Raw genomic sequence first — 26,034 nt, forward strand, 5'->3', positions numbered from 1 at the left:
ATAGCAAGTAAAAGATTACATTACCGATAATGTTGATTTTTAAGACTACAAAAACCTATAGGAGAAGTAGTGTACAGCTAATACAGTCATCAAGGCAGGGCCCACTAATTTCATTCATACTGACAAATAAGAAATGCCTCATTTATCATTGTCAATAGTTGGAGAAGGATGAGCACTTTGCCTCAGACTGTTAGGTTGTTCATTGTCTAGCTCACAAACTCATCCCACAATGCTTTGTTGCTGGTAGATTTTTAAAAAATAGTTTGTTTTAATATCTATGTTTCTGCATACACATTTATTGATGAATTGATCTTATACTATGCAAAGATACATATATTTTTCTAAACTAATCCAATCTGTAAGGGGATGGATATTATTGCACCCGTTACTGAGATGGTTGTTTCAGTTTAGATGGTTTAGATAGTCTTGTTGTCTCAGTCTGTCACCAAAGCAGTTATTCTGAATGCAGGTTGCAGGGGGTGAAATATTCCAATTGTTTGATTTCCACTGCTGGATTCCAGTAGGAATTACTAATCATGTCATAAACCAGTTTATTGTGACTTGCAGGTCTGATGTTGCTCATGAGTCAAGATTTTTAGAAGACAATGTAAGGTCATACAGGTTTTATGTTTAATCCAAACACATTTACTTTACTTTCTGGATCCATAGGCTCAACACACTGTCTCCTCTTGACCTTAACCAGGAGTTTGACATGAAACTGTTTTTATAGTTTCATAATGTCAAAATTGTTTTTTTTATCCTAATTTAATATTTTATATGTATATTATTGTAAATATTGATCACATTACTTGGGTGTGATCTTATATTTTGATACATTGAATGTTAATATTGTGAAACTATGTTATATATTTTTACCTCCGGTTTCCGGAAGTGACGTCACTGAGTTCTGCCCCTATATATAAGCACCTCCATCCTCACCTGGGATATGGATGCCTGATGAAGACGTATGAGTCGAAACGTTGTTACAATAAAATCACCTGGGAGAATGAGCAGCAAAGTGCAGCGTTTTCCTTTCTGTTTTATATCTTTGACTTCACCATCAATTGTTATCTCCAAAGTTGTGGCATCTTCCATAAATTGCAGCTGCGAATCCGCCATAGAAATAGTTAGTATAAGATGAAGCTCGGGTAAAATCGATAACTTACTGAAAGATAGCTGACATGCGTCTCTCTACATTATAGTGATCTCGGTCCAACTTTTGCTGCAGTAAAGCAAAAGCCAAGTCAGCCCGTGCTCATGGTTCTCACATGGGAATTAAAATGATAGACTACAATGACTTTGCTCGTGATCATGCACGCCGCAAATGACATGTACTGTAACTATAAATTACTTGAATGTTCTTTTGCGGGTGCATTTGCCTTATCTGGATAGACACTTGTGGTTTCTAGCTAATGTTACACAAGCGTGTAAGTGAAGCAAACCTTTAGTGGTCAAAACCATTCTTCTTGGGGCGACGAGGGGAGCGGGTTTGCAAAATGTGATCACATCACACAAAAATGGTCATATATACATATTTTTAAGACTAGTTAAAAAACAAGTGAACATTTATAAATGATCCAATTGTTTATAATCATTTTCTGGAGAAAAAACTAACAAGTCAAGATGCAAAAACATAAGTTTGTAACCCCTATTTTTATTTGCTCCATGGCTCAGGCGGCTAAGTGGACTCGAGGCTCTTTGGAGGAATAAATATACAGCTGTTTCTGATTAATAAATAGTGCGGTGCTGGTGGGTGGTAACGTTCAAATAAAAGCCAGCCCTGAAAACGAAACGTACGCTGAAAAAAATGGTATGTCATATCAAATAAAGAGACTGCATTCACACGGCTTCCCACGAAATTGGAGGTTCGGATGTGTCACTTCAAGCCCAAATATGTCATACTTCGTTTAAAACGATGAATTATTGACGTAAATCGTTGTGCAACATCACGGGTAAGCTCTGGCCATCATCTTTTAGCTCGAAAAGGGGGATTTCTACTGCTGTGTGGCTTTTTAAAACAAGTTTGATTTAAAAAAAAATGTCATAAATCACAGTCATGGGAAGTAAAACGTTTTTGGAACCTTTTACTGAATGTTGTTGTAGTTGAGGATACATTGGGGTCGTCAAGGTATTTTGTATATTTATAACAGATCAAAAGGACTTGGCAAAACGCTCAACCAGTAAAGGTTTAAGAGTTGTTACCACTATAATCTGTTCCCTGTACACATTAAATTGGTAGGGCACTACTTCCACATATCTGTTCAATTGGTAGGCATTCTCACTAACCGGTGCAAAAAAATATAGCCACTTACAAGGTACGCATCGAAATATGTTAATGACCCAACAATTATTTGCCGTCCCACAACATTGATAGAAGGCTGCAGTAAATATATAGCGAAATAGAAATACAGTACTTTTTACTTAATGTAATAAAATGAAAGCGATTGCTGTTGAATAAGTAATTATATATTACAGCATACCAATTAAAATGGTGTGTTTTTATATCACTTGCACTTGAAGAGGCCCTAACAAAGCCTTCTAAATTGGCAAGGACTAACGGGCGAAACAGATCAAAAGGACTTGGCTAAACCACTGTCGTGGATGCAAGGTCCGATCCCACTTCTGACACCAGTGTACTGAAACAGCAGGGAGCAGGTCTCGAACCCTCGACCTTCTAGCGCGCCGGACCTCGGGCTATCGACTGTGCTGCAAAAGCATGCTCGTGCGGCAGTCGATTTCCGCGCTTATAAACCCAGGGTCGTTACACTATGTTAATGAGCCAGAAACAACAATACCATGCACCCACTAGTGTTCAAAAGATTTTTGGCGCTCCAAAAATATCGCATGGTACTGTATTCTGTGGGGTGGTACTTAATTGCACTACATTACTGGCAGTGCAGTAGCCAGTAAATTACTTTCAATTTACAGGAAAATGTTTTTAGATGTTTTAAAACACAGGGCTGTCGTCTGTGGCACGTAGCTTAGTGGTTAAAGAGTGTTAGGCCAGTAACCGAAATGTTTGCTGGTTCTAATCCTGACAAGGGGAAAATATCTGTGCACTTGAGCAAGGCACTTAACCCTAATTGCTACTGTATGTCACTCTGGATAAGAGTGTCTGCTAAATAAGGTGCACAACATTTATTACTCAGGCCACCTTTCCAGCATTTGGGAACATCTAGCGCCCCCAATGATTGACATGATGAGGAAAACTGATTATGCACTGCACATTTTCGAAATTGTACATTCTACAATTACATCTTTCAAGAGTAAGTTGAAAGCCGGACTGAGTTCCTTAAAAATGTGTAATAATACTATTAGTTTGTTTTGGGGGAGCCCTACACCCCAGTTTGCAAACCACTGTGCTAAATGACTAAAGTAAAACATTTGCTGAATTACAGTAAATTACTAGTAGCACAGTAGTCAGATAATTACTGTATATTTACAGGACAAGGTTTTTAGGTTTCCAAAATACGGTAAAATAGTACTGTATTCTGTGGGTACAGCATTCTCACTAACGGGTGCAACAAATACAGCCTCACAATCATTTAAATAGCCAGAGATTCTTTCCCCGCCCACAACATTTTCCCACAATGCTTCATAATTCACAGTATATACAGCGAAACGGGTAATAATTTACTGTGAAATGTATTATTAATTGCAAATGCTGTAATTTTACAACAGTGTAGCAGCATGCCATTGAGACCCCATTCTACATTGTTCTTTACAGTGCTGTGCTGTAATATAGAATTATGTATTTTTTTGCAGTAAATTTACAGCAATCTGTTGGTGTACCTTTCTACCTTCCAACCTACCTGCTTACCCACAGTATCAGTCAAAAGTTTGGACACACCTACTCATTCCAGGGTTTTGCATTATTTTGACTGTTTTCTACATTGTAGAATAATAGTGAAGACATCAAAACCTATGGAATCATTTGTTAACCAAAAAAGTGTTAAACAAATACAAATATATTTGAGATTCTTCAAAGCTCCCTTTGCCTTGATGACATCTTTGCACACTCTTGGCATTCTCTCAACCAACTTCATGAGGTAATCACCTGGAATGCATTTCAATTAACAGGTGTGCCTTGTTAGAAGTTAATTTGAGGAATTTCTTTCCTTAATGCGTTTGAGCCCATCCGTTGTGTTGTGACAAGGATGTGGCGGTATATATAAGATAGGCTTGACAATCAGCTGGGCTTGACAATCTGGACCCTCTATTTCTGAAACTATCAGCCGCCATTGTCGCAACCCATATTACCAGCCTGTTCAACCTCTCTTTCATATCGTCTGAAATTGGAAAGCTGCCACAGTCATCCCCCTCTTCAAAGGGGGAGACACCCTGGACCCAAACTGTTACAGACCTATATCCATCCTGCCCTGCCTATCTAAGGTCTTCGAAAGCCAAGTCAACAAACAGGTCACTGACCATCTCGAATCCCACCGTACCTTCTCCGCTGTGCAATCTGGTTTCCGAGCCGGTCACGGGTGCACCTCAGCCACGCTCAAGGTACTAAACGATATCATAACCGCCAGCGATAAAAGACAGTACTGTGCAGTCGTCTTCATCGACCTGGCCAAGGCTTTCAACTCTGTCAATCACCATATTCTTATCGGCAGACTCAGTCGCCTCGGATTTTCGATCGACTGCCTTGCCTGGTTCACCAACTACTTTGCAGACAGAGTTCAGTGTGTCAAATCGGAGGGCATGCTGTCCGGTCCTCTGGCAGTCTCTATGGGGGTGCCACAGGGTTCAATTCTCAGGCCGACTCTTTTCTCTGTATATATCAATGATGTTGCTCTATCGGTAAATAGCCCACCCAATTTTACCTACCTCATCCCCATACTGTTTATTTTATTTACTTTTCTGCACACCAATATCTCCACCTGTACATGACCATCTGAGTGGTTAGAGCGTTGGACTAGTAACCGGAAGGTTGCAAGTTCAAATCCCCGAGCTGACAAGGTACAAATCTGTCGTTCTGCCCCTGAACAGGCAGTTAACCCACAGTTCCTAGGCTGTCATTGAAAATAAGAATTTGTTCTTAACTGACTTGCCTAGTTAAATAAAGGTAAAATAAATGTATCACTCCAGTGTTAATCTGCAAAATGTTAATTATTCGCCTACCTCCTTTTGCACATAATGTATATAGACTCTTTTTTTTTTTTCCAACTGTGTTATTGACTTGTTAGTTGTTTACTCCATGTGTAACTCTGTTGTTGTCTGTTCACACTGCTATACGTTTATCTTGGCCAGGTCGCAGTTGCAAATGAGAACTTGTTCTCAACTAGTCTACCTGGTTAAATAAAGGTGAAATAAAAAAATAATTTAAAAGAATTGTCATATTATGGCAAGAAAAAGCTCAAATGAGCAAAGAGAAACGACATTCCATCATGACTTTAAGACATGAAGGTTAGTCAATACAGACATTTTCAAGAACTTTTAAAGTTTCTTCAATTGCAGTCACAAAAACCACGAAGCACTATGATGAAACTGGCTCTCATGAGGACTGCTACAGGAAAGGAAGACCCAGAGTTACCTCTGCTGCAGAGGATAAGTTCATTAGAGTTAACTGCACCTCAGATTGCAGCCCAAATAAATGCTTCACAAAGTTCAAGTCACAGACCCATCTCAACATCAACGATTCAGAGGAGACTGTGTGAATCAGGCCTTCATGGTCAAATTTCTGCAAAGAAACCATTACTAAAGGACACCAATAAGAGACTTACTTGGGCAAAGAAACACAAGCAATGGACATTAGACTGGTGGAAATCTGTCCTTTGGTCTGAATCCAAATTTGAGAATTTTGGTTCCAACCTTTTGTCTTTGTGAGACACAGAGTAGGTGAACGGATGATCTCCGTATGTGTGGTTCTCACCGTGAAGCATGGAAGAGGGGGTGTGATGGTGTGGGGGTGCTTTGCTGGTGACACCGTCAGTGATTTTATTTAGAAAGCATGGCTACCACAGCATTATGCATCCCATCTGGTTTGTGCTTGGTGGGACTATCATTTTGTTTTTCAACAGGACAATGTGTGGGGTGTGGGGGCTGTGCTTTGGCAAAGTGGGTGGGGTCATATCCTTCCTGTTTGGCCCTGTCCGGGGGTGTCCTCGGATGGGGCCACAGTGTCTCCTGACCCCTCCTGTCTCAGCCTCCAGTATTTATGCTGCAGTAGTTTGTGTCGGGGGGCTAGGGTCAGTTTGTTATATCTGGAGTACTTCTCCTGTCCTATCCGGTGTCCTGTGTGAATTTAAGTATGCTCTCTTTCATTCTTTCTTTCACTCTCTCGGAGGACCTGAGCCTGAGAACCATGCCTCAGGACTACCTGACATGATAACTCCTTGCTGTCCCCAGTCCACCTGGCCATGCTGCTGCTCCAGTTTCAACTGTTCTGCCTTACTATTATTATTATTGGACCATGCCGGTCATTTATGAACATTTGAACATCTTGGCCATGTTCTGTTATAATCTCCACCCGGCACAGCCAGAAGAGGACTGGCCACCCCACACAGCCTGGTTCCTCTCTAGGTTTCTTCCTAGGTTTTGGCCTTTCTAGGGAGTTTTTCCTAGCCACCGTGCTTCTACGCCTGCATTGCTTGCTGTTTGGGGTTTTAGGCTGGGTTTCTGTACAGCACTGAGATATCAGCTGATGTACGAAGGGCTATATAAATACATTTGATTTGAATGACCCAACATTGGGCTTTTTGACCAGGAAGGAGAGTGATGGAGTGCTGAATCAGATGACCTGGCCTCCACAATCACCCGACCTCAACCCAATTGAGATGGTTTGGGATGAGTTGGACCTCATAGTGAAGGAAAAGCAGCCAACAAGTGTTCAGCATATGTGGAAACTCCTTCAAGACTTTTGGAAAAGCATTCCAGGTGAAGCTGGTTGAGAGAATTCCAAGTGTTCAAATCTTTCATCAAGGAAAAGGGTGGCTACTTTGAAGAATGTAAAACATAATTGATTACTACATGATTCCAAATGTGTTATTTCATAGTTTTAATGTCTTCACTATTATTCTACAATGTAAAAAAAAAATTAAAGTAGGTGTGTCCAAACTTTTGACTGGTTCTGTACCTACTTACTTATCTGTCTACCTACCTGCCTACATGCCTTCCTACCTACAGCACTTACTTACTGCACAGGAATTCCTCCAAGAAGGTCTTCACTCACCAGGCTGTGATAGGAGTTCCAGTAAGTTAGGACAGGATTTTATTGCACCGCCACAATGGAGTAAAGTCCAAAGTCCACTATGGAGCACAGTCCAATAGTGGGTCCTTAGACAGACAGCAGAGGTCCTGCTGTGGCTGCCTGCCTCTCTGTCTGCCTGTCTGGGCTCCTGCTCGCTCCGGCTATGAGGAACAAGTTAGGGTGATTTAGGCTATATTCCCTCTTTCAAAATGTACGTACCCCAGGGCCACTTCCATGCGGGCCAGGCCCAGCCTCTGGATATGTTGTCTTCGGAGGGATCGTCGACATGTGAGTACTGCTACTGACCTGGACTGGTAATCTTGCTTGTACTGTTATTACGGTTGCTGTTACCGACCTGGACTATAACTGCTTCTGTTACTGTTCTAGCTGCCTCTCAAGCTACTAGGTGCCTCTCAGAATGTTTTGTTTGTGACACGAAATGTGTGATCATATAGCCTGATGGTCCAGTTCAGCATTTCCCGAACCCGGTCCCGGGGACCCAATGGGGGGTGCACAATTTCAAAAATACTAAACGTGCACCCCCATTGGGTCCCCGGGACCAGGTTCGGGAAATGCTGGTCCAGCCAATTTGTGCTTTGGCCAACTCCTCTCTGTTCGTTCATTGTCAAGCCAAACATGTATGGCATTACAAGGAAAGAACAGTTGGATACAGCTATACAGTGTGGAACCAGGCTAGTGGTCACAGTACTTTGATTTATCAGTTGAATGAAGGGTGTGAAGACCGCTTCAGGGAGCGGGAACTTTCTTTTAAATCGCTCACTATTGATCAAATATGGACATTGGTGAATTTCCTCTTAATATCGTCATTTCCATTGCCAAACGTACTTTCCTATTGCCCTAATCTGTTCATTCACTAAAAACATGGTCAATATGAATTACGTAAGTGTCACAATAAGACAGTTCAGTTTATAGTTTCAGCCTATCAACCTGAGTGATAAGAATATAGCACGATGGCTGTTCAGAGGCCGCCGCCTCTCATTTACTGAAGAATAAACCAGGGCCGTGTTCATAAAGCGTCTCATAGTAGGAGTGCTGTTCTAGGATCAGTTTGGTTTCACCTCTTAAATCACAATGAATAACGAGGGACCAGCACTCCTACTCTGATATGCTTTGTGAATTCCGACTCCGATCGAGTTAACAAGTATAAGTATAAGTACAAGGACTTGACTACTAACTTAGGCCTAGATTCAATCCGGACCTCAGAAGGTCCGCGTTATGGCGTGATTGACGTTTAAAGGTCATTTCTGATTGAGCCAACTGACTTATGCAGTGTTCACCGTGATCCGGTCTCCACGAAACACTGACGCATTGACTTTAAAATCGAATTGAATCAAGCCCGTAGTCGGACATTGGTCAGCCACTTAATAACAAGCAGACACATAGAGGTCTCTTTAATCCCTGCCATTAGCCAATGCATGACACCCCCAACACCTTGTGGACCTCAGGAAGAGTAGCTCATTCACATGCAGCAGCTAATGGGGATCCTAAACAGCTAAACCTTCCCCACTCCCCAGCTCAGGAGCTGAAGACCGAGCCAGGGACCAGGCCAGATCAGGCGGAGGTCTGTCCAGTCTGTGGAGACAAAGTCTCTGGCTACCACTATGGACTGCTCACCTGCGAGAGCTGCAAGGTAATGTAGGCCCAGCGTGATCGGCGACACACTTCTTGTCAGTGACACACTTGTTTCAAATAGTATTGGGATGATTTTGTTGACTGTTACATTGAGCCTGCCTGGAGTGGCAGATGGGATGTTTTTCCTGACTTTTGGGACTATTTAATTTGTTCTATTACACCAGGCCAGCTCAGTCAAGAGCAGCTACATGAAACCAAGAGTGTTTTTATTTAACGTCTCTATCGTAGATCCAAGTAATTTCATTGTTTCCTTTGAGACATAACAAGGCACACAAACAGCATCCTAGCAGCAGCTTGAATGAGCTCTCTGTCTCTCTCTCCACCCCCTTTCTCTCTGGCTCCCTGTCTCTCTCCTCTCCCTCTCTATCTGCAGGGTTTCTTCAAGCGTTCGGTGCAGAACAACAAGCGTTACACCTGTGCAGAGAGACAGAGCTGTCCCATGAACCCCTCCCAGAGGAAACGCTGCCCCTACTGCCGTTTCCAGAAGTGCCTGGCCGTGGGCATGAAGAGAGAGGGTACGGCACTACTCACTCACTCACTCGCACGTGCACACACACATTTAAACCAAATGCATACACCCACACTTAAACACATGCATACACACACCTGTGCGCACACAAAACAATCAATGTGGGTCCTCAAAACAATCCTTCAGACCCAGCACAGGACAGACATGTGGGACTCGGAACCATTTAAAGCGGGGATGGGCAACTAGCCCCTTTTGAAGGCCCTTCGATCAATCCAGAGCTCCCGAGTGGCGCAGTGGTCTAAGGCACTGCATCTCAGTGCTAGAGGCGTCACCACAGACCCCCTGGTATGAATCCAGCCTGTATCACAACCGGCCGTGATTGGGAGTCCCATAGGGCGGCGCACAAATGGCCCAGCGTCATCTGGGTTTGGCTGGTGTAGGCCGTCATTGTAAATAAGAATTTGTTCTTAACTGACTTTCCTTAGTTAAATAAAGGTTACATTTACAACAACAATCAAAAATATCCTGCGAGCAACTGCGGCCCCCACCCCCGGATGAGTTCAGATGTTTTGAGGCCCCCACCCCCGGATGAGTTCAGATGTTTTGAGGCCCCCACCCCCGGATGAGTTCAGATGTTTTGAGGCCCCCACCCCCGGATGAGTTCAGATGTTTTGAGGCCCCCACCCCCGGATGAGTTCAGATGTTTTGAGGCCCCCACCCCCGGATGAGTTCAGATGTTTTGAGGCCCCCACCCCCGGATGAGTTCAGATGTTTTGCGGCCCCCACCCCCATCAAAGTTGCCCATCACTGATATACAGTATACAGGTAACTGCCAGCATAAAGGACACCAAGATAATGTGTCTTAATAGGCTGTTGGGGCCACCACAATCCAGAAAAGCTTCAATGCACCTTGGCATAGATTCTGTAAGTGTCTGGAATTATATTGGAGGGATGTGAGACTTCTTCCACGAGAAATTCCATCATTTGGTGTTTTGTTGATGGTGGTGGAAAACGCTGTCTCGGGCACCGCTCCAGAATCTCCCATAAGTGTTCAACTGGGTTGAGATCTGGTCACTGAGACGGCCATGGCATATGGTTTACATTGTTTTCATGCTCATCAAACCATTCAGTGACCACTAGTGCCCTTATGGATTGTCATCCTCTGGGGGCACAACCATGGTAGCCAAAGTAATGGCATGCCCAGAATGATTATATATGACCGTAAGCATGATGGGATGTTAATTGCTTCATTCGTTCATTCAGGAAACACACCTATGTGAAAGCCCCGGCTTTCAATCTACTTTATCACTCATGTACTGAACTGTTCCCATTATGTGTACCTGTGGAAATCTCCTCTGTGCTAGTTTGCATAATGCCTTACCTTTACTTCCACTGATACCCTTCCATGTTCTGCTCCCTCATATGACTTATCTGTGGACTCATAAACCAGAACTGACCCAGATAGTGTACACTAAAACATGCTGACATCAGACCTGGGTTCAACTAGTATTGGTTTGTCTTTTCAAATAAATTTGCTGAGTTTGTTTGAGCTTACCCGGCAGTGCTGGCACAATGGGAGTTGGAACCATTTGAATATTCCCCGAACATATGCATACCCTGCCCAATGAGCCCTCCTGGCAGGATTGTTACTCCTGTTACTCTCTCTTCATTTGTTAGTGTCAATACACTCACATGTAACCTTTTATTAAATATAGTTTTAATGTACTCATGTTACTCTCTTCATTATAGTGTCAGTATACTCATACCTCTACTGTATGTTACTCTCTGGTCCTAAAGCGGTAAGGGCAGACCGAATGAGAGGTGGCCGGAACAAGTTTGGCCCTCTGTATCGACGAGACAGGCAGATGAAACAGCAGAGAGGGGTCTACCGCCACCAGCAGCACAACACCACCCCCTACAGGATCAAACTGGAAAGTGCACAAACACATCAGCCTTCCGTTTCAAACAACATTCACCTGATGTCCAGTCACACATCGGCACCCCTTCCCTCTGACAATTTCCACCAATCGCAGGCCTACCCCTCTAATCTGGGCCATTCAGAGCTCCACCCCATGCTTCTGGACTGCACCTTGAACCGGGACAGGAGGGCTCTAGCTCCTCCCCCATCCCTGGCTTACCCTGAAGTGTACCACCGTTCCTCCCATGGAGGGGGATCAGGATACCACCAGGAGAAAAGTGAGATGATTCCTCACAGCTATGGCCCGGCACCTCCTACCCCACCCACACCTAAAGGGTTACTCACCACGTCCACAACCACCCCGAGCTCCACCCCAACCCCGACCTTAACCTCCATGTTGACTGCTCCCATACCTAGCTTCCTGGCCCAGCTTCTGGAGGGTGAGCCGGATGAGCGCCAGCTGTGTGCCAAGGTGCTGGCCAGCCTGCAGAGAGAGCAAGCAAGCCGTGGGAAACACGACCGCCTCAACACCTTCAGTATCATGTGTAAAATGGCCGACCAGACTCTGTTTGGGCTTGTGGAATGGGCCAGGAACAGTGCTCTCTTCAAGGAGCTTAAGGTCATACAGACACACACACACACACACACATTATCCTCATAGAAAACAATGGGACACTTTCAATTCACTTCCTGAATCGACTGCATTGAGAGGTGAACTGACCAGTGTGTGGTCCTGGTGGTTACTCCTTTAGGTGGAGGACCAGATGGTGCTGCTGCAGAGCTGTTGGAGTGAGCTGCTGGTGCTGGATCACCTGTGTCGACAGGTGGCCTACAGCAGAGAAGGCTGCATCTATCTGGTCACAGGACAACAGGTAGGTACCACCTCCAATCACTGTCCTCCTTCCCTTCCTCCTTCTTGTGGTCGTCCTTGTACTTGTTCTCATGCACGTCCTCATCCTCTTCCTCACCCTTTCCATCTCCTCCTCCTCCTCGATTAGCTCATACTATAATGTATTGACTGAATAATACTATAGGGCCGAAAGTCCCAACTAGTTTGAACGTCCTGTGTAGTCTGAATAGTATGAAAGGAAGGCTTCACACCACTCTCACTTGAGTATCTTACCTAGTTATTTTCAGGTGATATCGTTTTGCTCTTTTGTAGCTTTGGCAACTGTGTGTGTTCTATCCCAGCTCGCTCCTCTCCCTGTAGGCTTTACAGACGCTCCACAGCCCTTGGCTGGAAACCCTTCTAATTTAGTGTACCCTGCACACACAACTCATGTGGAATTCCTGGTCTCTGGCAACATTTGGAACGGCTGATCGTTGGTCCGGTACGCCGAGTTGATCTCATCCTATGCTGCCGTTCAGTCCTTTTACTTTTGGGCCCTGATGGAGACATGGATCACTCCAGAGAACACTGCTACTCCAGCTGCTCTCTTTTCTTCTCATTTGAATTCCATGCTGTCACTTGTCCACTCAAGCTTAACATTGTTGTCGTCTATTGCCCACTAGGTGCCCTTAAGAGTTCCTCAATGAGCTTGGCACCGTGACAAACTAAATTCCTGACGATGGCTCACCGCTGTTCGTATTTGCCGACTTCAACCTCGCAACGTCTGCCTTTAACTCATTTCTTTCCAACTCCATCTTTCCCCTCCTTGCCCCTTTTGACCTCACCCTTTCTCAGTCCCCTCCCACTCACAAAGCAGGCAATACGCTTGACCTCATCTTTAGTAGAGGCTGTTCGCCTACAAATCTGACAGCAACCGCCTCCAAGTCTCTGATCACTACGTTGTTTCCTTTTCTGTCTCCCTTTCCTCCAGCCCTAGCCACTCAGCCCCTACTCAGATGGTCACTAGACTTCCAGAGGACCTATCATCCTTCCACTCCCTCCTCTCCACCTTCTCTTCCTCTCTATCTGCTGCTAAAGCCACTTTCTGTCACTCAAAATGTCAAGCTTCTGCCTCTAAATCTAGAAAATAGTTTCCACCTTCTGCTCCCTACTTAATCCTCCATTCTCCTTCTCTGCAGACAACTCTGTCAACCTCTTTGAAAAGAAGGTTGAAGGCAATCACTCCTCATCCCCATCACACAGAACTACCCTACGCCTTGACCTCTTTCTCCCCACTCTCTCCAGATGAAATCTTGCGACTAGTCAGGTCTGGCCACTCGACCCCATCCCCTCCTCCAGACCATCTCTGGACACCTTCTCTCATTCCTCACTTCCCTCATCAACTCATCCCTGACCAAAAGCTGCTTCCCCTCTGACTTCAAAATGGCCCGTGTCACCCCCTTCCTCAAGAAACCAACACTTGACTCCTCTGACGTCAAACTTCAGACCGGTATCCCTTCTTTCTTTTGAGGTTGCCGTCTCTGAACAACTCTCAAGCTATCTCTCTCAGAACAATCTTCTTGAACCCAACTAGTCACAGAGGCTCTCCCCACTGTCAAAGTTCAACATCTATCCTATGTTCTCATCCTCCTATCCACTACCTTTGACACCGTGAACCATCATATCCTCCTCTCCACCCTCTCAGGGCCGGGTGTCTCAGGGTCTGCACACTCTTGGATTGCATCCTACCTGGCAAGCCGCTCCTACCAGGTGATCTGGAGAGGATCTGTGTCTGCAACACTTACTCTCATGACTGGTGTCCCCCAGGGCTCGGTTCTAGAACCACTTCTCTATATACACCAAGTCACTCTGCCCAGTCATATCCTCACATGGTCTCTCCTATCATTGCCAGGCAATGACACCCAGGTGGCAACAACCATCTCTGTGTGCCTGGCAGATATCTCAGTGTAGATGTTGGCCCACCACCTCAAGCTCAACCTCGACAAGACGGAACTGATCTACCTCCCAGGGAAAGCCTGCCCGCTAAAAGACCTCTCCATCACGCTTGACAAGTCCACGGTGTTCCCCTTCTAGAGTGCAAAGAACCTTGGCGTGACCCTAGAAAACACCCTGTTCTCTGGAAACATCAAAGCAGTGACTTGCTCCTACAGGTTCATACTCTACAACATCTGTAGAGTACGACCCTACCTCACACAGGAAGAAGTGCATGTCCTAATCCAGGCACTTGGCATCTCCCGTCTGGACTATGCCAGCTCATTGTTGGCTGGGCTCATCAAACCCCTGCAACTTCTCCAGAACGCTGCAGTCAGCCTGGTGTTCAACCTTCCCAAGTTCTCCTGTGTCACCCCACTCTTTCTGCACACTCCAATGGCTTCCAGTCGAAGCTCACATAGGCCTTTCTTGAACTAACACTCTGACCTTACTTAAAAAAAAATTAGTAGCGTTTGTTAGTAGCTCGGACTTTGCTGACAGCTACTTTAGTGAGGAAAATGTACTTACTAATCACTCTGGATAAGAGCACCCTGCTACATTACTAAAATGTACACTGAAAAAGAAATATGCAACATGTGAAGGTCTCATGTTTCATGAACTGAAATAAAAGATCCCAGAGATGTTCCATACACACAAAAAGCTCTTCTCTAAAATGATGTTTACAAATTTGTTTACATCCGTTAGTGAGCATTTCTCCTTTTGCCAAGATAATCCATCCACCTGACAGGTGTGGCATATCAAGAAGCTGATTAAACAGCATGATTACTACACAGGTGCACCTTGTGCTGGGGACAAACAGTCATTCTAAAATGTGCAGTTTTGTCACACAACACAATGCCACAGATGTCTCATGTTTTGAGCGTGCAATTGGCATGCTGACTACAGGAAATTCCACCTGAACTGTTACCTGGGAATTGAAAGTTAATTTCTCTACCATAACCCGCCTCCAATGTCATTTCAGAGAATTTGTCAATATGTCCAACCAGCCTCACAAACGCAGAACACGTGTCTGGCATTGTGTAGGTGAGCGGTTTGCTGATGTCAACGTTGTGAACACAGTGCCCCATGGTGGCAGTGGGGTTATAGTATGGGCAGGCATAAGCTACGGACAACGAACACAATTACATTTTATTGATGGCAATTTGAATGCATAGAGATACCGCGATGAGATCCTGAGACCCATTGTCGTGCCATTCATCCGCCACATCACCTCCTGTTTCAGCATGATAACGGACGGCCCCATGTAGCAAGGATCTGTACACAGTTCCTGGAATCTGAAAATGTCACAGTTCTTACAGGGCCTGAATTCTAACCAGACAGGTCACCCATTGAGCATGTTTGGGATGCTCTGGCTCGACGTATATGACAGCGTGTTCCAGTTCACGCCAATATCCAGCAACTTCGCACAGCAATTGAAAAGTGGGACAACATTCCACAGGCCACAATCAACCGCTTGATCAACTATATGTGAAGATGTCGTGCAGCATGAGGCAAATGGTAGAAATTGTTGTAGGTTGCGTTTTTATATTTTTTTGTTCAGTTTAAATGTGGAGCGAAAAAAAAGTCACACACACACACACAAAGAAAATAATATCTGGATAGTCTTAGAGTTTAATCGTCTGAAAGTCCTAAATTGTTTTGAATGAATTGTCTGGAAGGTGTCAAGTCTGGAGGTCCTAAATAGTCCTGTCTCTCTGCAGATTGAGGTGTCGAACATCCTGACCCAGGCAGGGGTCACTCTGACCAGTCTGGTGTCAAGGACTCAGGACCTGGTGGTTAAACTCAAGGCCCTCCACCTGGACACACAGGAGTTTGTGTGCCTCAAATACCTGGTCCTCTTCAACCCTGGTGAGTCCTCCAGTCCTACTGAATGTTACTTTGCTCAGATGTACCTCTGCTGTAGGTCTCTGGTTTAGATCCCTGGTTGGCTGATTCTCAGCCAAGGAATCTCCACTGGAAACGGACAACTTGATTGAGTTTTTGTATTAGACAATCTCACAGACATTTCCCAATTGTTCAAACTCTCTCTGCCGGTCTTTTCCACACTGCAGACGTGAAGTCCGTTTGGATAGTCCCCTACAGATGGTTTATAGACGTTCAACTAACTTTATCTACCTGTCCTTCTCGACCCTGCAGATGTGAAGTCAGTGCAGGACCGCGGGCAGGTGGAGCGGACCCAGGAAAGGGTGAACCACACCCTGATGGACCACACCCTCTACACCCACCCAGGTCACACCGACAAGTTTGGCCAACTGCTGCTACGGCTTCCTGAGGTTCGCAGCATCAGCCTGCAGGTGGAGGAGTATCTGTACCAGCGCCACCTACAGGGTGATCTGCCCTGCAACTCATTGCTCACAGAGATGCTGCACGCTAAACACAGCTGAATACCGCCTTGCCCTGCTAACAGAATGCTTTACACAGTGGAACAACACCCTGGGACTGTCCCAAATGGCAACATATTCCGTACGTGGTGTACTACTTTTAACCAGGCCCCCCCATAGAGCTCTGGTCAAAAGTAGTGCACTGCACTGAATAGGGTGTCATTTGGGACGTTTAACCCTGTCCCACTCAGAGATGCTGATTGCTATGCACTTCTGAACAACTACCTGCTGGAAGGGTGCCTGCTGGACTTGGCTGGTGGGCTCCCTCTCCTCACCTGGGTTGTGTTCATTTGGCACAAGGAGAGATTACCTGGACTTGTCCAATAAAAGTGTTTTTGTATTCCATTGTAAAACATTTTTGCCAAGGTGTAGCATGAACACAACCCAGGGGTCAATAGGGCACATCGTAGCAAAACATTTTGCAAAGGAACGCAAACAGATCAAAATGTAGGTATTACCTCCCTGTTTCACTGCATTTCAAAACATTTTCTCCATACTGATCAAGTCCTGGGCATCAGGGTGATGTTTAACTGCCAATGAGCCTGTTATCAGTCCACCAAGATTGTAATCTTTGCTCAGAGGTAGACATTGTCCCTAAGCACAGATCTGAGATCAGGGCCCAATTTTTAAAAAAAAGTTAACTATCTGCATAAAATTAATAAAATGGAAGAATCATTGACTTGAATGGGGACTCTGGTTCTATATATTCTTTCTATGCATTTACTCCTATCCGATAGCCGAAATCCATTTTTCCAAAGCTGGACCCAATGACCCTAATGCCAATCCTAACCATTAAGGGGATAAGACATCAACATCTGATCCAGGGCCTGTGGTTAGTAACAACAACAATCTTTGTGCTTCCTCCCAAGTAATACTTATCTCCAATTGATCATTTGTTTGAAACCCTGAGTTAACTAGTCAGTATTCAGATGGGAGTAGGAACCAAAACACTGCTATATGCTTTCTCTTCTCCTGTACACACATTATGCAGATGACATATGCATATCATTTGACAAGACAATGTTTTATGTCAGACAAATCATGTCATCCCTTTACCACTAGACCTGTTTGACGTAAACAAGCAGAGGTGTCACTTCCCACTCAGATTTGTCCTGTACATTTTATTTTTCCTTCCTTCACTGTAATACTACTCGCCCTTTAGCAAGCCCAGATAGGTTCCCAATCTCAAATGGTTTCTTGATAACCTGAACTAGCTACCAAGTCAGACAAGCTAGCTACTCTATCTTAGCTGGCAGGCTTCAGAAAAGTAATTACTGAATAAGATTCACATTCCTTTAATCTTGTACCCAGATTTGAGCATATTTAGTTTCGTTAGAAGAACCACTCAACCACTTTTTTTTGCTGACATGGGCCATAGAGGGCCCGCCTTTCAGTTACACACATACCATTTACCCAACAGTCTTAGCTAGCCCCAGTGCAAGGCTGACAGTATGGACTTCAACTAAAAATCTAAATGAAGCGAGAGGAAAAAGAGACTATGTAAAGGAAAGAAATTCCCTCAATCTTTAAAAACGGGGAACCGACAGGCAACAAACACCTTATTAAAAAGTTTAAAGGCCCCCATACGATAGATGCTTTAGAAATCATTTAAGCACAGGTGGGTCCAGAAACACTAAGAATGAGCATGACATAAATGAAAGGGGTAATGGTGATATTTTTAAATGATTTTATTAGCCTGGTCCAGTTACCTGGGATAGATCTGCAATCATGAACAATTTTGCGAGAGGAACACAAGCACTCTGCCCACATCGACACGGTGGCAACAGAGCTAAATAAAAAAGACAACATACAGGACATGTCTTCTATGAAATGAACATCAATCACCACTTTAAACGGGGAAAAAATAAAATCATAATCATTAAAAAAATCCTTATAATCATTACCCAATAAACACACCATGGGGTTACATGACTGACTTACTGTCTACAGGAGAATTGCACAGAATCCAGTTATAGTTCAACTATCGCATACGTACTCTCCTTTACAAACAGATATACACCAGTCCATTCATCTCATACTCCTTGCCATACACACTGAACATACAAACCCAATGTCGAGCTTTTTTAGAGAGACCCAAAAAAATCTAATCAGATCTCCATTGGAAATCTCAGTCAAAACGACAGGAACGTGATGTTGTTGGGAGGCAGTTTGTGATGTGAAACAAGACAAGAGAGATAATATAGATGACAGCTGATCATCAGCTGATGTAGGCCTGCCAGCCAGAGTGCTAAATGAAGACAAGAGGAGATCAGAACCCACTAGGGCCTACAGGTTAGACCAGAAACATGGTTTGTGTTCCAAATGGTACCCTATGGGGTCGAGGTTTACCCAAAACCCCAAATACTGTAGTACCACACCATACCCTGCAGTGGGACCGAATTAGGGCTGATACAGTCCTGATTATCTTTCATTCACAGGTAACGTGTGTGTGTGTGATCTCAAATGACACAGCTTGTTCATTTTTGTCCTGGGTTTATTTCTCAGATTGTGGAGAGTTCACTAAGTCTCTGTAGTCAGACAGTCTTTCTACTCATTCGCTCACTGGCTCTTCTCTCAGACACACGCACACCTAATGGTAAAGCAGCAGGCTAGCTTATTCATAGTTCAACTAGTTTGTACAAATCATTGTCAAAACTGAAAGTAATTAGCAATAAACAGCATTCATATATATTAAATTGTCATTCATCTTTTCATTTCTTTTTCTCTCTCCACACAATGTGAATCCTGGGTAATGCTAAACAGAGTATAAAGTCCTCCTTCATTTTTTCCAGTTTCATTCATCAAGATAATAATGTACAACGGTATAACGCTATTTTCATTCCACCTCTCGTACTGAAATAGGAAATAAAGCAAGGGGGGGTTTAGTTCTCATTTCTGCTCACGAAGGCCGAAGCGATTCACTCAGCACAACATGTCAAAAGTAGTGGTGTAAAAAAAAAAAACATCCAGATGTCTACAGCTGAAGTAGCGTTGGAGCTGGGCGGAGTCCTTCATACCGCTCTGACTGACAGGCACGGCAGCCAGCCAAGAGTGCTAGAGCCCTCGGTGGACCCGCCCAATACAGTACCTCCCAGTCCTCTACTGGCCAACGAAAACACACCCGGAGGAGCCGAGTGGTTCGGGTGCGCCCTACATTCATGAGAGAGCAGTTTGCTAAGTCGGATTTCTTTCAGGGTGGGTTCTTCTGTCCCGTCTGCAGGGAGAGGCAGCAGACGGGAGGAGAAAGAGTCCTGGAATTAAAGAAGAAAGAAGGTCAGATTAAAGAAAGAGAAAAGAGAGAAAGAGAGGGAGATTGCGGGTCTGACCCCCATGTTCTGTTCAGAGAGCTGCGGCAGTGTGTGCGAGATGTTCCCTCTCGCGCTCACCACCAAGTGCTTAAGGTCACAATGGATGACTTGTGGACGGGGTTAGTCAAGGGTAGGCAGTGGGAAAGCAGTAGGAGGCTGGGTGAGCCAGGCCCTGGGGTTAAGAGGCCTAGTACGGTGGGAAGAAGCCCTGTTCATTCTTGTCCTATCACAACATTATTATTTTACAATCTAGGTATATCAGGCCGTGGGGGGCAATCAGAGGCCCCTACGGAGGTGTAGTGTGTGACAGACAGGGCCCTATGAATGGCTTTAGTAGTAGTGATTATCTGTAGGTGGCCCCCTTGACACATGACATGTACAAATGTCCCCCATACACAGAGCTGTTGAAGGTCATATTCATTGGTGCACACCGTAGCAAAACATATTGCAACGAAAAACAAGCGTTTCTTATTGGACACATTCAGGTAGTCCCTCCCTGTTTTGGTCCGTTTGCCTCCTAGTGAATACGACCTAGGTTGGTCTTAAAGGGGCAGAGACCATCCGGTTGGACAGGCTTAAAGGGGCAGGCGGTTTATACATGTCTGACACCAGTGTAATGTATTCCTTTCAGATCCTTCCGGCAGTCTACCTGACCAGCCTACTGAACCAAAGCAGTCCCCAAATCAATAGCCAACACTGGACCAAACCAATATAAGAGAAAGGAGGGGGAGGAGGGGGTGGGGGGGTTGACTGGGGGGGAAGAGGGGCCCCTGATTTATATATGTCCACCTCCTTCCTCCCCCCGCCTATCACCTCCTCAATCAGTGAGATGTTCTCGTTACTATTTGGGGGTGCCCAGCTTCTTGGGGGTGCCCGGGCGCTTGCTCTGCCACAGGTGCCCGGGGATGGTGAAGGCATCGACGCTCATGGACATGGTCTTGGACGGGATGGTGGTGAACTGTTTGCGGTCCGAACTATACTTGTAGATGGACTCCACCATGGCGGGGCTGATGACGCGAGGCCCGATGCCCGTTAGGCGCACCATCTCCTCGGTCTCTGGGTTCATGGTGTAGACGGCCCGGAACTGACAGCTGGAGTCACGGAAGAGGATGAGGAAGTGGTTTGCCTGGCATTTCTCCATCTCCTGAACCACAGAAGGAGATGGGGGAGATAAAACAAATGTTAAAAATGCTTTAACAATGACACAACTCAATACATTCAACACAAATCCACATTAGAAAGAGTGAGAGAGCTTTGCCAATGCAAACATATGTTTCCCACGGCAATAAATCCCTTTGAATTTAAGAGAGAGAGAGCGCGAGAGAGAGAGCGCGAGAGAGAGAGCGCGAGAGAGAGAGCGCGAGAGAGAGAGCGCGAGAGAGAGAGAGAGAGCGAGAGAGAGAGAGCGAGAGAGACAGCGAGAGAGAGACAGCGAGAGAGACAGCGAGAGAGACAGCGAGAGAGACAGCGAGAGAGACAGCGTGAGAGAAAGCTGGTCCGGGGGCTCTGTTCACAAACACACCCACAGAGCCCCAGGACAACAACACATTTAGACCCAACCAAATCATGAGAATACAAAAAGATAATTACTCGACACTTTGGAAAGAATTAACAAAAAAACAGAGCAATGTTTTTTACAATGCCATTTGGCCCTAACCAGAGAGTACACAGTAGCAGAATACCTGACCACTGTAAATTACCCAAAACTAAGTAAAGCTTGGAATATGTACAGACTCAGTGAGCATAGCCTTGCTATTGAGAAAGGTCGCCGTAGGCAGACCTGGCTCTCAAGAGAAGACAAGCTATGTGCACACTGTCCACAAAAGGAGGTGGAAACTGAGCTGCACTTCCTAACCTCATGCCAAATATATGACCATAGAGACATATTTTCCTCAGATCACACACGAAGAATTTGAAAACAAATCCAATTTTGATAAACTCTCATATCTACTGGGTGAAATACCACAGTGTGCCGTCACAGCAGCAAGGTTTGTGACCTGATGCCACAAGAAAAAGGGCAACCGGCGACGAACAAACGCCATCGTAAATACAACCCATATTGATGTTCATTTATTTTCCCTGTTGTACATCATTACAGCACTGTATATAAACATAATATGAAACGTCTTCATTCTTTTGGAACTTGTGTGAGTGTAATATTTACTGTTCAGCTTTTGTTTATTTCACTTGCTTTGGCAATGCAAACATATGTTTCCTGTCCAATAAAGCCCTTTGAGCTGAACTGAGAGAGAGAGGAGGTGAACGGGATTATAAACAGTGGCAGTGTGGAGGCTCCAACCAGGTAGACTGACGGGCAATCCAGCCTAGCCAGCAGAGTGGAGGATAGCAAGGTTGTTGATTTAAAGGGCTCTAACAGGAGTTGTTGTTGTTGTTGTTCGCATCCCAAATGGCACCCCTATTCCCTTTGTAGTGCCCTATAGAACCTGGTCAAAAGTAGTGCACTATTATGGAATATGGTGGTGCCATTTGGGATGCACACATTTGTTTAAAGTGGAGTTGTTGATTCATAGAGTTCTGACCTCTACGATCTTGTTTTTCTGCGGTTCGTTGACCTTGCCAGCAAGGCAGCAGCGGGAGATGGCGTTGTGGATGATGAACTTGTTGGACTTGAAGCTGGGCTCCTTGTACAGCTTGGGCCCTGGGAGACAACACAAATATCACAAACAAAAAAAATCAAACACAAAAACAACACATCGACACAAAATCAACCAAATCAATACAAATAGCCATAGATCAAAGAACAAGTACGTTCCCATATGAGCTTTCTGTTAATATGTGATGGATTAGTTCAAACAGATACAGTTGAAGTTGGAAGCTTACATACACCGTAGCCAAATACATTTAAACTCAGCTTTTCACAATTCCTGACATTTAATCCTTGTAAAAATGTCCCATCTTAGGTCAAGTGAGGATTACCACTTTTTTTTTTAATAGAGAATGATTTCTTTCATCTTTTATTTCTTTCATTCATCACATTCCCAGTGGGTCAGAAGTTTACATACACTCAATTAGTATTTGGTAGCATTGCCTTTAAATGATTTAACTTGGGTCAAACCATTTGAGTAGCCTTCCACAACCTTCCCACAATAAGTTGGGTGAATTTTGGCCCATTCCTCCTGACAGAGCTGGTGTAACTCAGTCAGGTTTGTAGGCCTCCTTGCTTGCACACGCTTTTTCAGTTCTGCCTACAGATTTTCTATAGGATTGAGGTCAGGGGCTTTGTGATGGCCACTCCAATACCTTGACTTTGTTGTCCTGAGGCCATTTTGCCAGAACTTTGGAAGTATGCTTGGGGTCATTGTTCATTTGGAAGACCCATTTGCGACCAAGCTGATGTCTTGAGATGCTGCTTCAATATATCCACATAATTTTAATTTCTCATGAAGCCATCTAATTTGTGAAGTGCACCAGTCCCTCCTTCAGCAATGCAACCCCACAACATGATGCTGCCACCCCCGTGCTTCACTGTTGGGATGGTGTTCTCCAGCTTGCAAGCCTCCACCTTTTTCCTCTAAACATAACGATGGTCATTATGGCCAAACAGTTCTATTTTTGTTTCATCAGACCAGAGGACATTTCTCCAAAAAGTACGATCTTTGTTCCCATGTGCAGTTGCAAACCGTAGTCTGGCGTTTGTATGCCGGTTTTGGAGCAGTGGCTTCTTCTTCGCTGAGAAGCCTTTCAGGTTGTGTTGATATGGACTCATTTTACTGTGGATATAGATACTTTTGTACCCGTTTCCTCCAGCATCTTCACAAGGTCCTTTGCTGTTGTTCTGGGATTGATTTGCACTTTTCGCACCAAAGTACGTTCATCTCTAGGAGACAGAATGCGTCTTCTTCCTGAGCGTCATGACGGCTGTGTGGTCCCATGGTCTTTATACTTGCGCACTATTGTTTGCACAGATGAACGTGGTACCTTCAGGCGTTTGGAAATTGCTCCCAAGGATGAACCAGACTTGTGGTGGTCTACAATTTCTGAAGTCTTGGCTGATTTTTTTGATTTTCCCATGATGTCAAGCAAAGAGGCACTGAGTTTGAAGTTAGGCCTTGAAATACATCCACAGGTACACCTCCAATTGACTCAAATTATGTCAATTAGCCCATCAGAAGCTTCTAAAGCCATGACATGATTTTCTGGAATATTCCAAGCTGTTTAAAGGCACAGTCAACTTAGTGTATGCAAACTTCTGACCCACTGGAATTGTGATACAGTGAATTATAAGTGAAATAATCTGTCTGTAAACAATTGCTGGACAAATGACTTGTGTCATGCACAAAGTAGATGTCCTAACCAACTTGCCAAAACTATAGTTTGTTAACAAGAAACTTGTGGAGTGGTTGAAAAACAAGTTTTAATGACTCCAACCTAAGTGTATGTAAACTTCTGACTTCAACTGTACTTATGATGACATCGTATTCTCAGTATAGGCTCTGTTCCCATATCCATACTAGCATTCCACTCATGATAAAGTTCTCTCTCGTAAACATAAATGGTAGTGTCGATCTGTCATGATACAAAGGGATGAGTGAGATAACGAACAGCGTTAGTTCTGGTACTTTGGACAAATCCCGATTTTGCAGGTCTTAGCATCTTTCAAAATTCAGACGGGGAGGGGACACTCGGTCTGTAACTTGCAAAGAGAGAGCTCATCGTTCCGGTTACCGTATGGACCTAGAACTTAATCGAAGATCTGGCCAATTACACAAGACTTTAGTTCTGGGTTAAGTAATATTATTGATGAATGCTAGTGTGGATATTATTGGAACAGGAATATTGGAAGAGGGAACTAGAGATTATGTCACAGTCATGGACCCCGAGTGATGGTTAACAGTGAGCTGTAAGGTTAAAGGTAAATAATAATAATAATAATATATGCCATTTAGCAGACGCTTTTATCCAAAGCGACTAAACGTACCGGTGTACTCTGGGATGGAGGCGGGAGACGAGGCTGTGGAGCCATTCTCCCAGTCCTTCTCGCCGTTCTGATTGGCTATTCGTCCCGGTGACATCAGCCTTGAGGGGGAGTGAGATCGGCTGTAGGGAGGAGAGGAAATTTGTTGTGAAGCATAACAAAACAATCTACATACCGGTACATAAACAGACATGCATTGAATTACACATTTGGGTTAAAAATGGGCCAATAATGAGGACGGGAGGAGGGGATAGTCAGGCAGCTACAGCTCCCTGTGGGGGGGTAACAACTAGTTATGGTTAACCGTAGCTACATGTGCGGTGGAAATACAGCTGGTTACAGTTACCATAGTTACCAGCACGGTAAAATACAGCTTGTTGACAGTTGGTTACCTGGGAGACTTCCTGACGGTCAGTGTCCCGCTGTTGCCAGTGTCGTTAGCCATCGAGGACAGGTTCATGGTAGAGTGGGAATAGACCTTGTTGAGTTTGGAGCCTAGTGTGAGTGAGAGAGAGAGACCAACAGAGAAAAACCCCATTAAAAATGTGACATCGCAGTCTTCTGAGATGTGCAGCACGACTGCAAACAACAACAAGGAGGAACGCCCCCAGACTGACTCAGCAATGGGAGAGATGGGAGCGGAGTTTATATTTACCCATGAACCCCTTGGCGGGGCTGCGGGAAAGCACCGAGTCGTCCCGGAACATGGTCTTGGGTCTCTGCTTCTTCACGCCGCGCACCGTGGTGGGCTTCTGCCGCAACACCTTGTCTAGATCCTCCATGATCTTCAGCTGCTGCCTCCGCTCGTACTCCTGCCTGGTGAAGGTGTCTCTCCGCTGGGTCGTGCTCTCCGATGGGGGAGTACCGGGGGTCCGGGGCCGGTCCTCACCACTGCCACCACACTTGTCTCCCCAGCCCTCGATGTTAAACCACTCAGGTCGGCTAGAGGTATAGAGAGAGAGAGAGGGGAGGAGAACCAAACAAATCAATCAAATCAATTACTTATTCAAATAAAAATCACATTATTTATACAACATTTGTCACAAAGTGCTGGGCAGTAACCCGAGCAAAAAAAACATAAGCAGCGCCATCTAGTGGATTTAGAGTCGACTGTTGGACAGTGCAGTATTGTAAGTGGCTTGAAAACGCAACGCACATCGCATGCTCTTTCTCTCGCTTCTCCTCCTGCTCCAGTCTGCGTCTCTTCATCTCCTCCGCCCTCTTCCGCTGTTTCTCCATCAGGGCTGCTTTCCTCTGGGCCATCTCGTCCTCCGGCCGCACCTTATCATCCTGATGGTGGACACACACCGGTACAGGATTAGTTAGGCTTAC

At 44.9% G+C, this 26,034-nt stretch overlaps 2 protein-coding genes across 3 annotated transcripts in view; one reads left to right on the plus strand and one right to left on the minus strand.

The window, feature by feature from the left end:
- Nucleotides 1-1,783: 1,783 nt before the first annotated feature.
- On the plus strand, nucleotides 1,784-17,143 carry nr5a5 (nuclear receptor subfamily 5, group A, member 5). 2 transcript variants are annotated; one of them, XM_052518517.1, is made up of 7 exons: nucleotides 1,784-1,952; nucleotides 8,731-8,846; nucleotides 9,222-9,363; nucleotides 11,115-11,854; nucleotides 11,988-12,107; nucleotides 15,778-15,925; nucleotides 16,214-17,143. In XM_052518517.1, exons 3-7 carry the CDS (start codon nucleotides 9,288-9,290, stop codon nucleotides 16,459-16,461), a joined length of 1,332 nt encoding a protein of 443 aa, XP_052374477.1. In that variant the 5' UTR covers nucleotides 1,784-1,952; nucleotides 8,731-8,846; nucleotides 9,222-9,287; the 3' UTR covers nucleotides 16,462-17,143. The 2 variants fall into 2 exon arrangements, with proteins under 2 accessions (XP_052374477.1, XP_035626655.1); XM_035770762.2 differs by lacking the exon at nucleotides 1,784-1,952 and adding an exon at nucleotides 7,176-7,483.
- A 985-nt stretch (nucleotides 17,144-18,128) lies between these two features.
- Nucleotides 18,129-26,034, minus strand: part of camsap3 (calmodulin regulated spectrin-associated protein family, member 3) — a 57,635-nt gene continuing 49,729 nt past the window's right edge. The window contains 6 exon segments of the mRNA XM_035770761.2: nucleotides 18,129-20,910; nucleotides 22,307-22,425; nucleotides 24,706-24,824; nucleotides 25,095-25,197; nucleotides 25,358-25,644; nucleotides 25,859-25,992. Of these exon segments, the coding sequence (XP_035626654.2) occupies nucleotides 20,608-20,910; nucleotides 22,307-22,425; nucleotides 24,706-24,824; nucleotides 25,095-25,197; nucleotides 25,358-25,644; nucleotides 25,859-25,992 (1,065 nt within the window). The 3' untranslated portion in view covers nucleotides 18,129-20,607.

Source organism: Oncorhynchus keta, chromosome 5, assembly GCF_023373465.1.
Source record: "Oncorhynchus keta strain PuntledgeMale-10-30-2019 chromosome 5, Oket_V2, whole genome shotgun sequence".
Classification (NCBI taxonomy): Eukaryota; Metazoa; Chordata; class Actinopteri; order Salmoniformes; family Salmonidae; genus Oncorhynchus; species Oncorhynchus keta.

What these genes read in the sequence shown, in the direction of transcription:
- nr5a5 (XM_035770762.2), top strand. Translation starts at nt 7,405, where the DNA reads ATGTACGTACCCCAGGGCCACTTCCATGCGGGCCAGGCCCAGCCTCTG. An exon ending in TCACCTGCGAGAGCTGCAAG is followed by an intron (nt 8,847 to 9,221) that starts GTAATGTAGGCC and finishes CTCTATCTGCAG; the next exon opens with GGTTTCTTCAAGCGTTCGGT. An exon ending in ATCTGGTCACAGGACAACAG is followed by an intron (nt 12,108 to 15,777) that starts GTAGGTACCACC and finishes GTCTCTCTGCAG; the next exon opens with ATTGAGGTGTCGAACATCCT.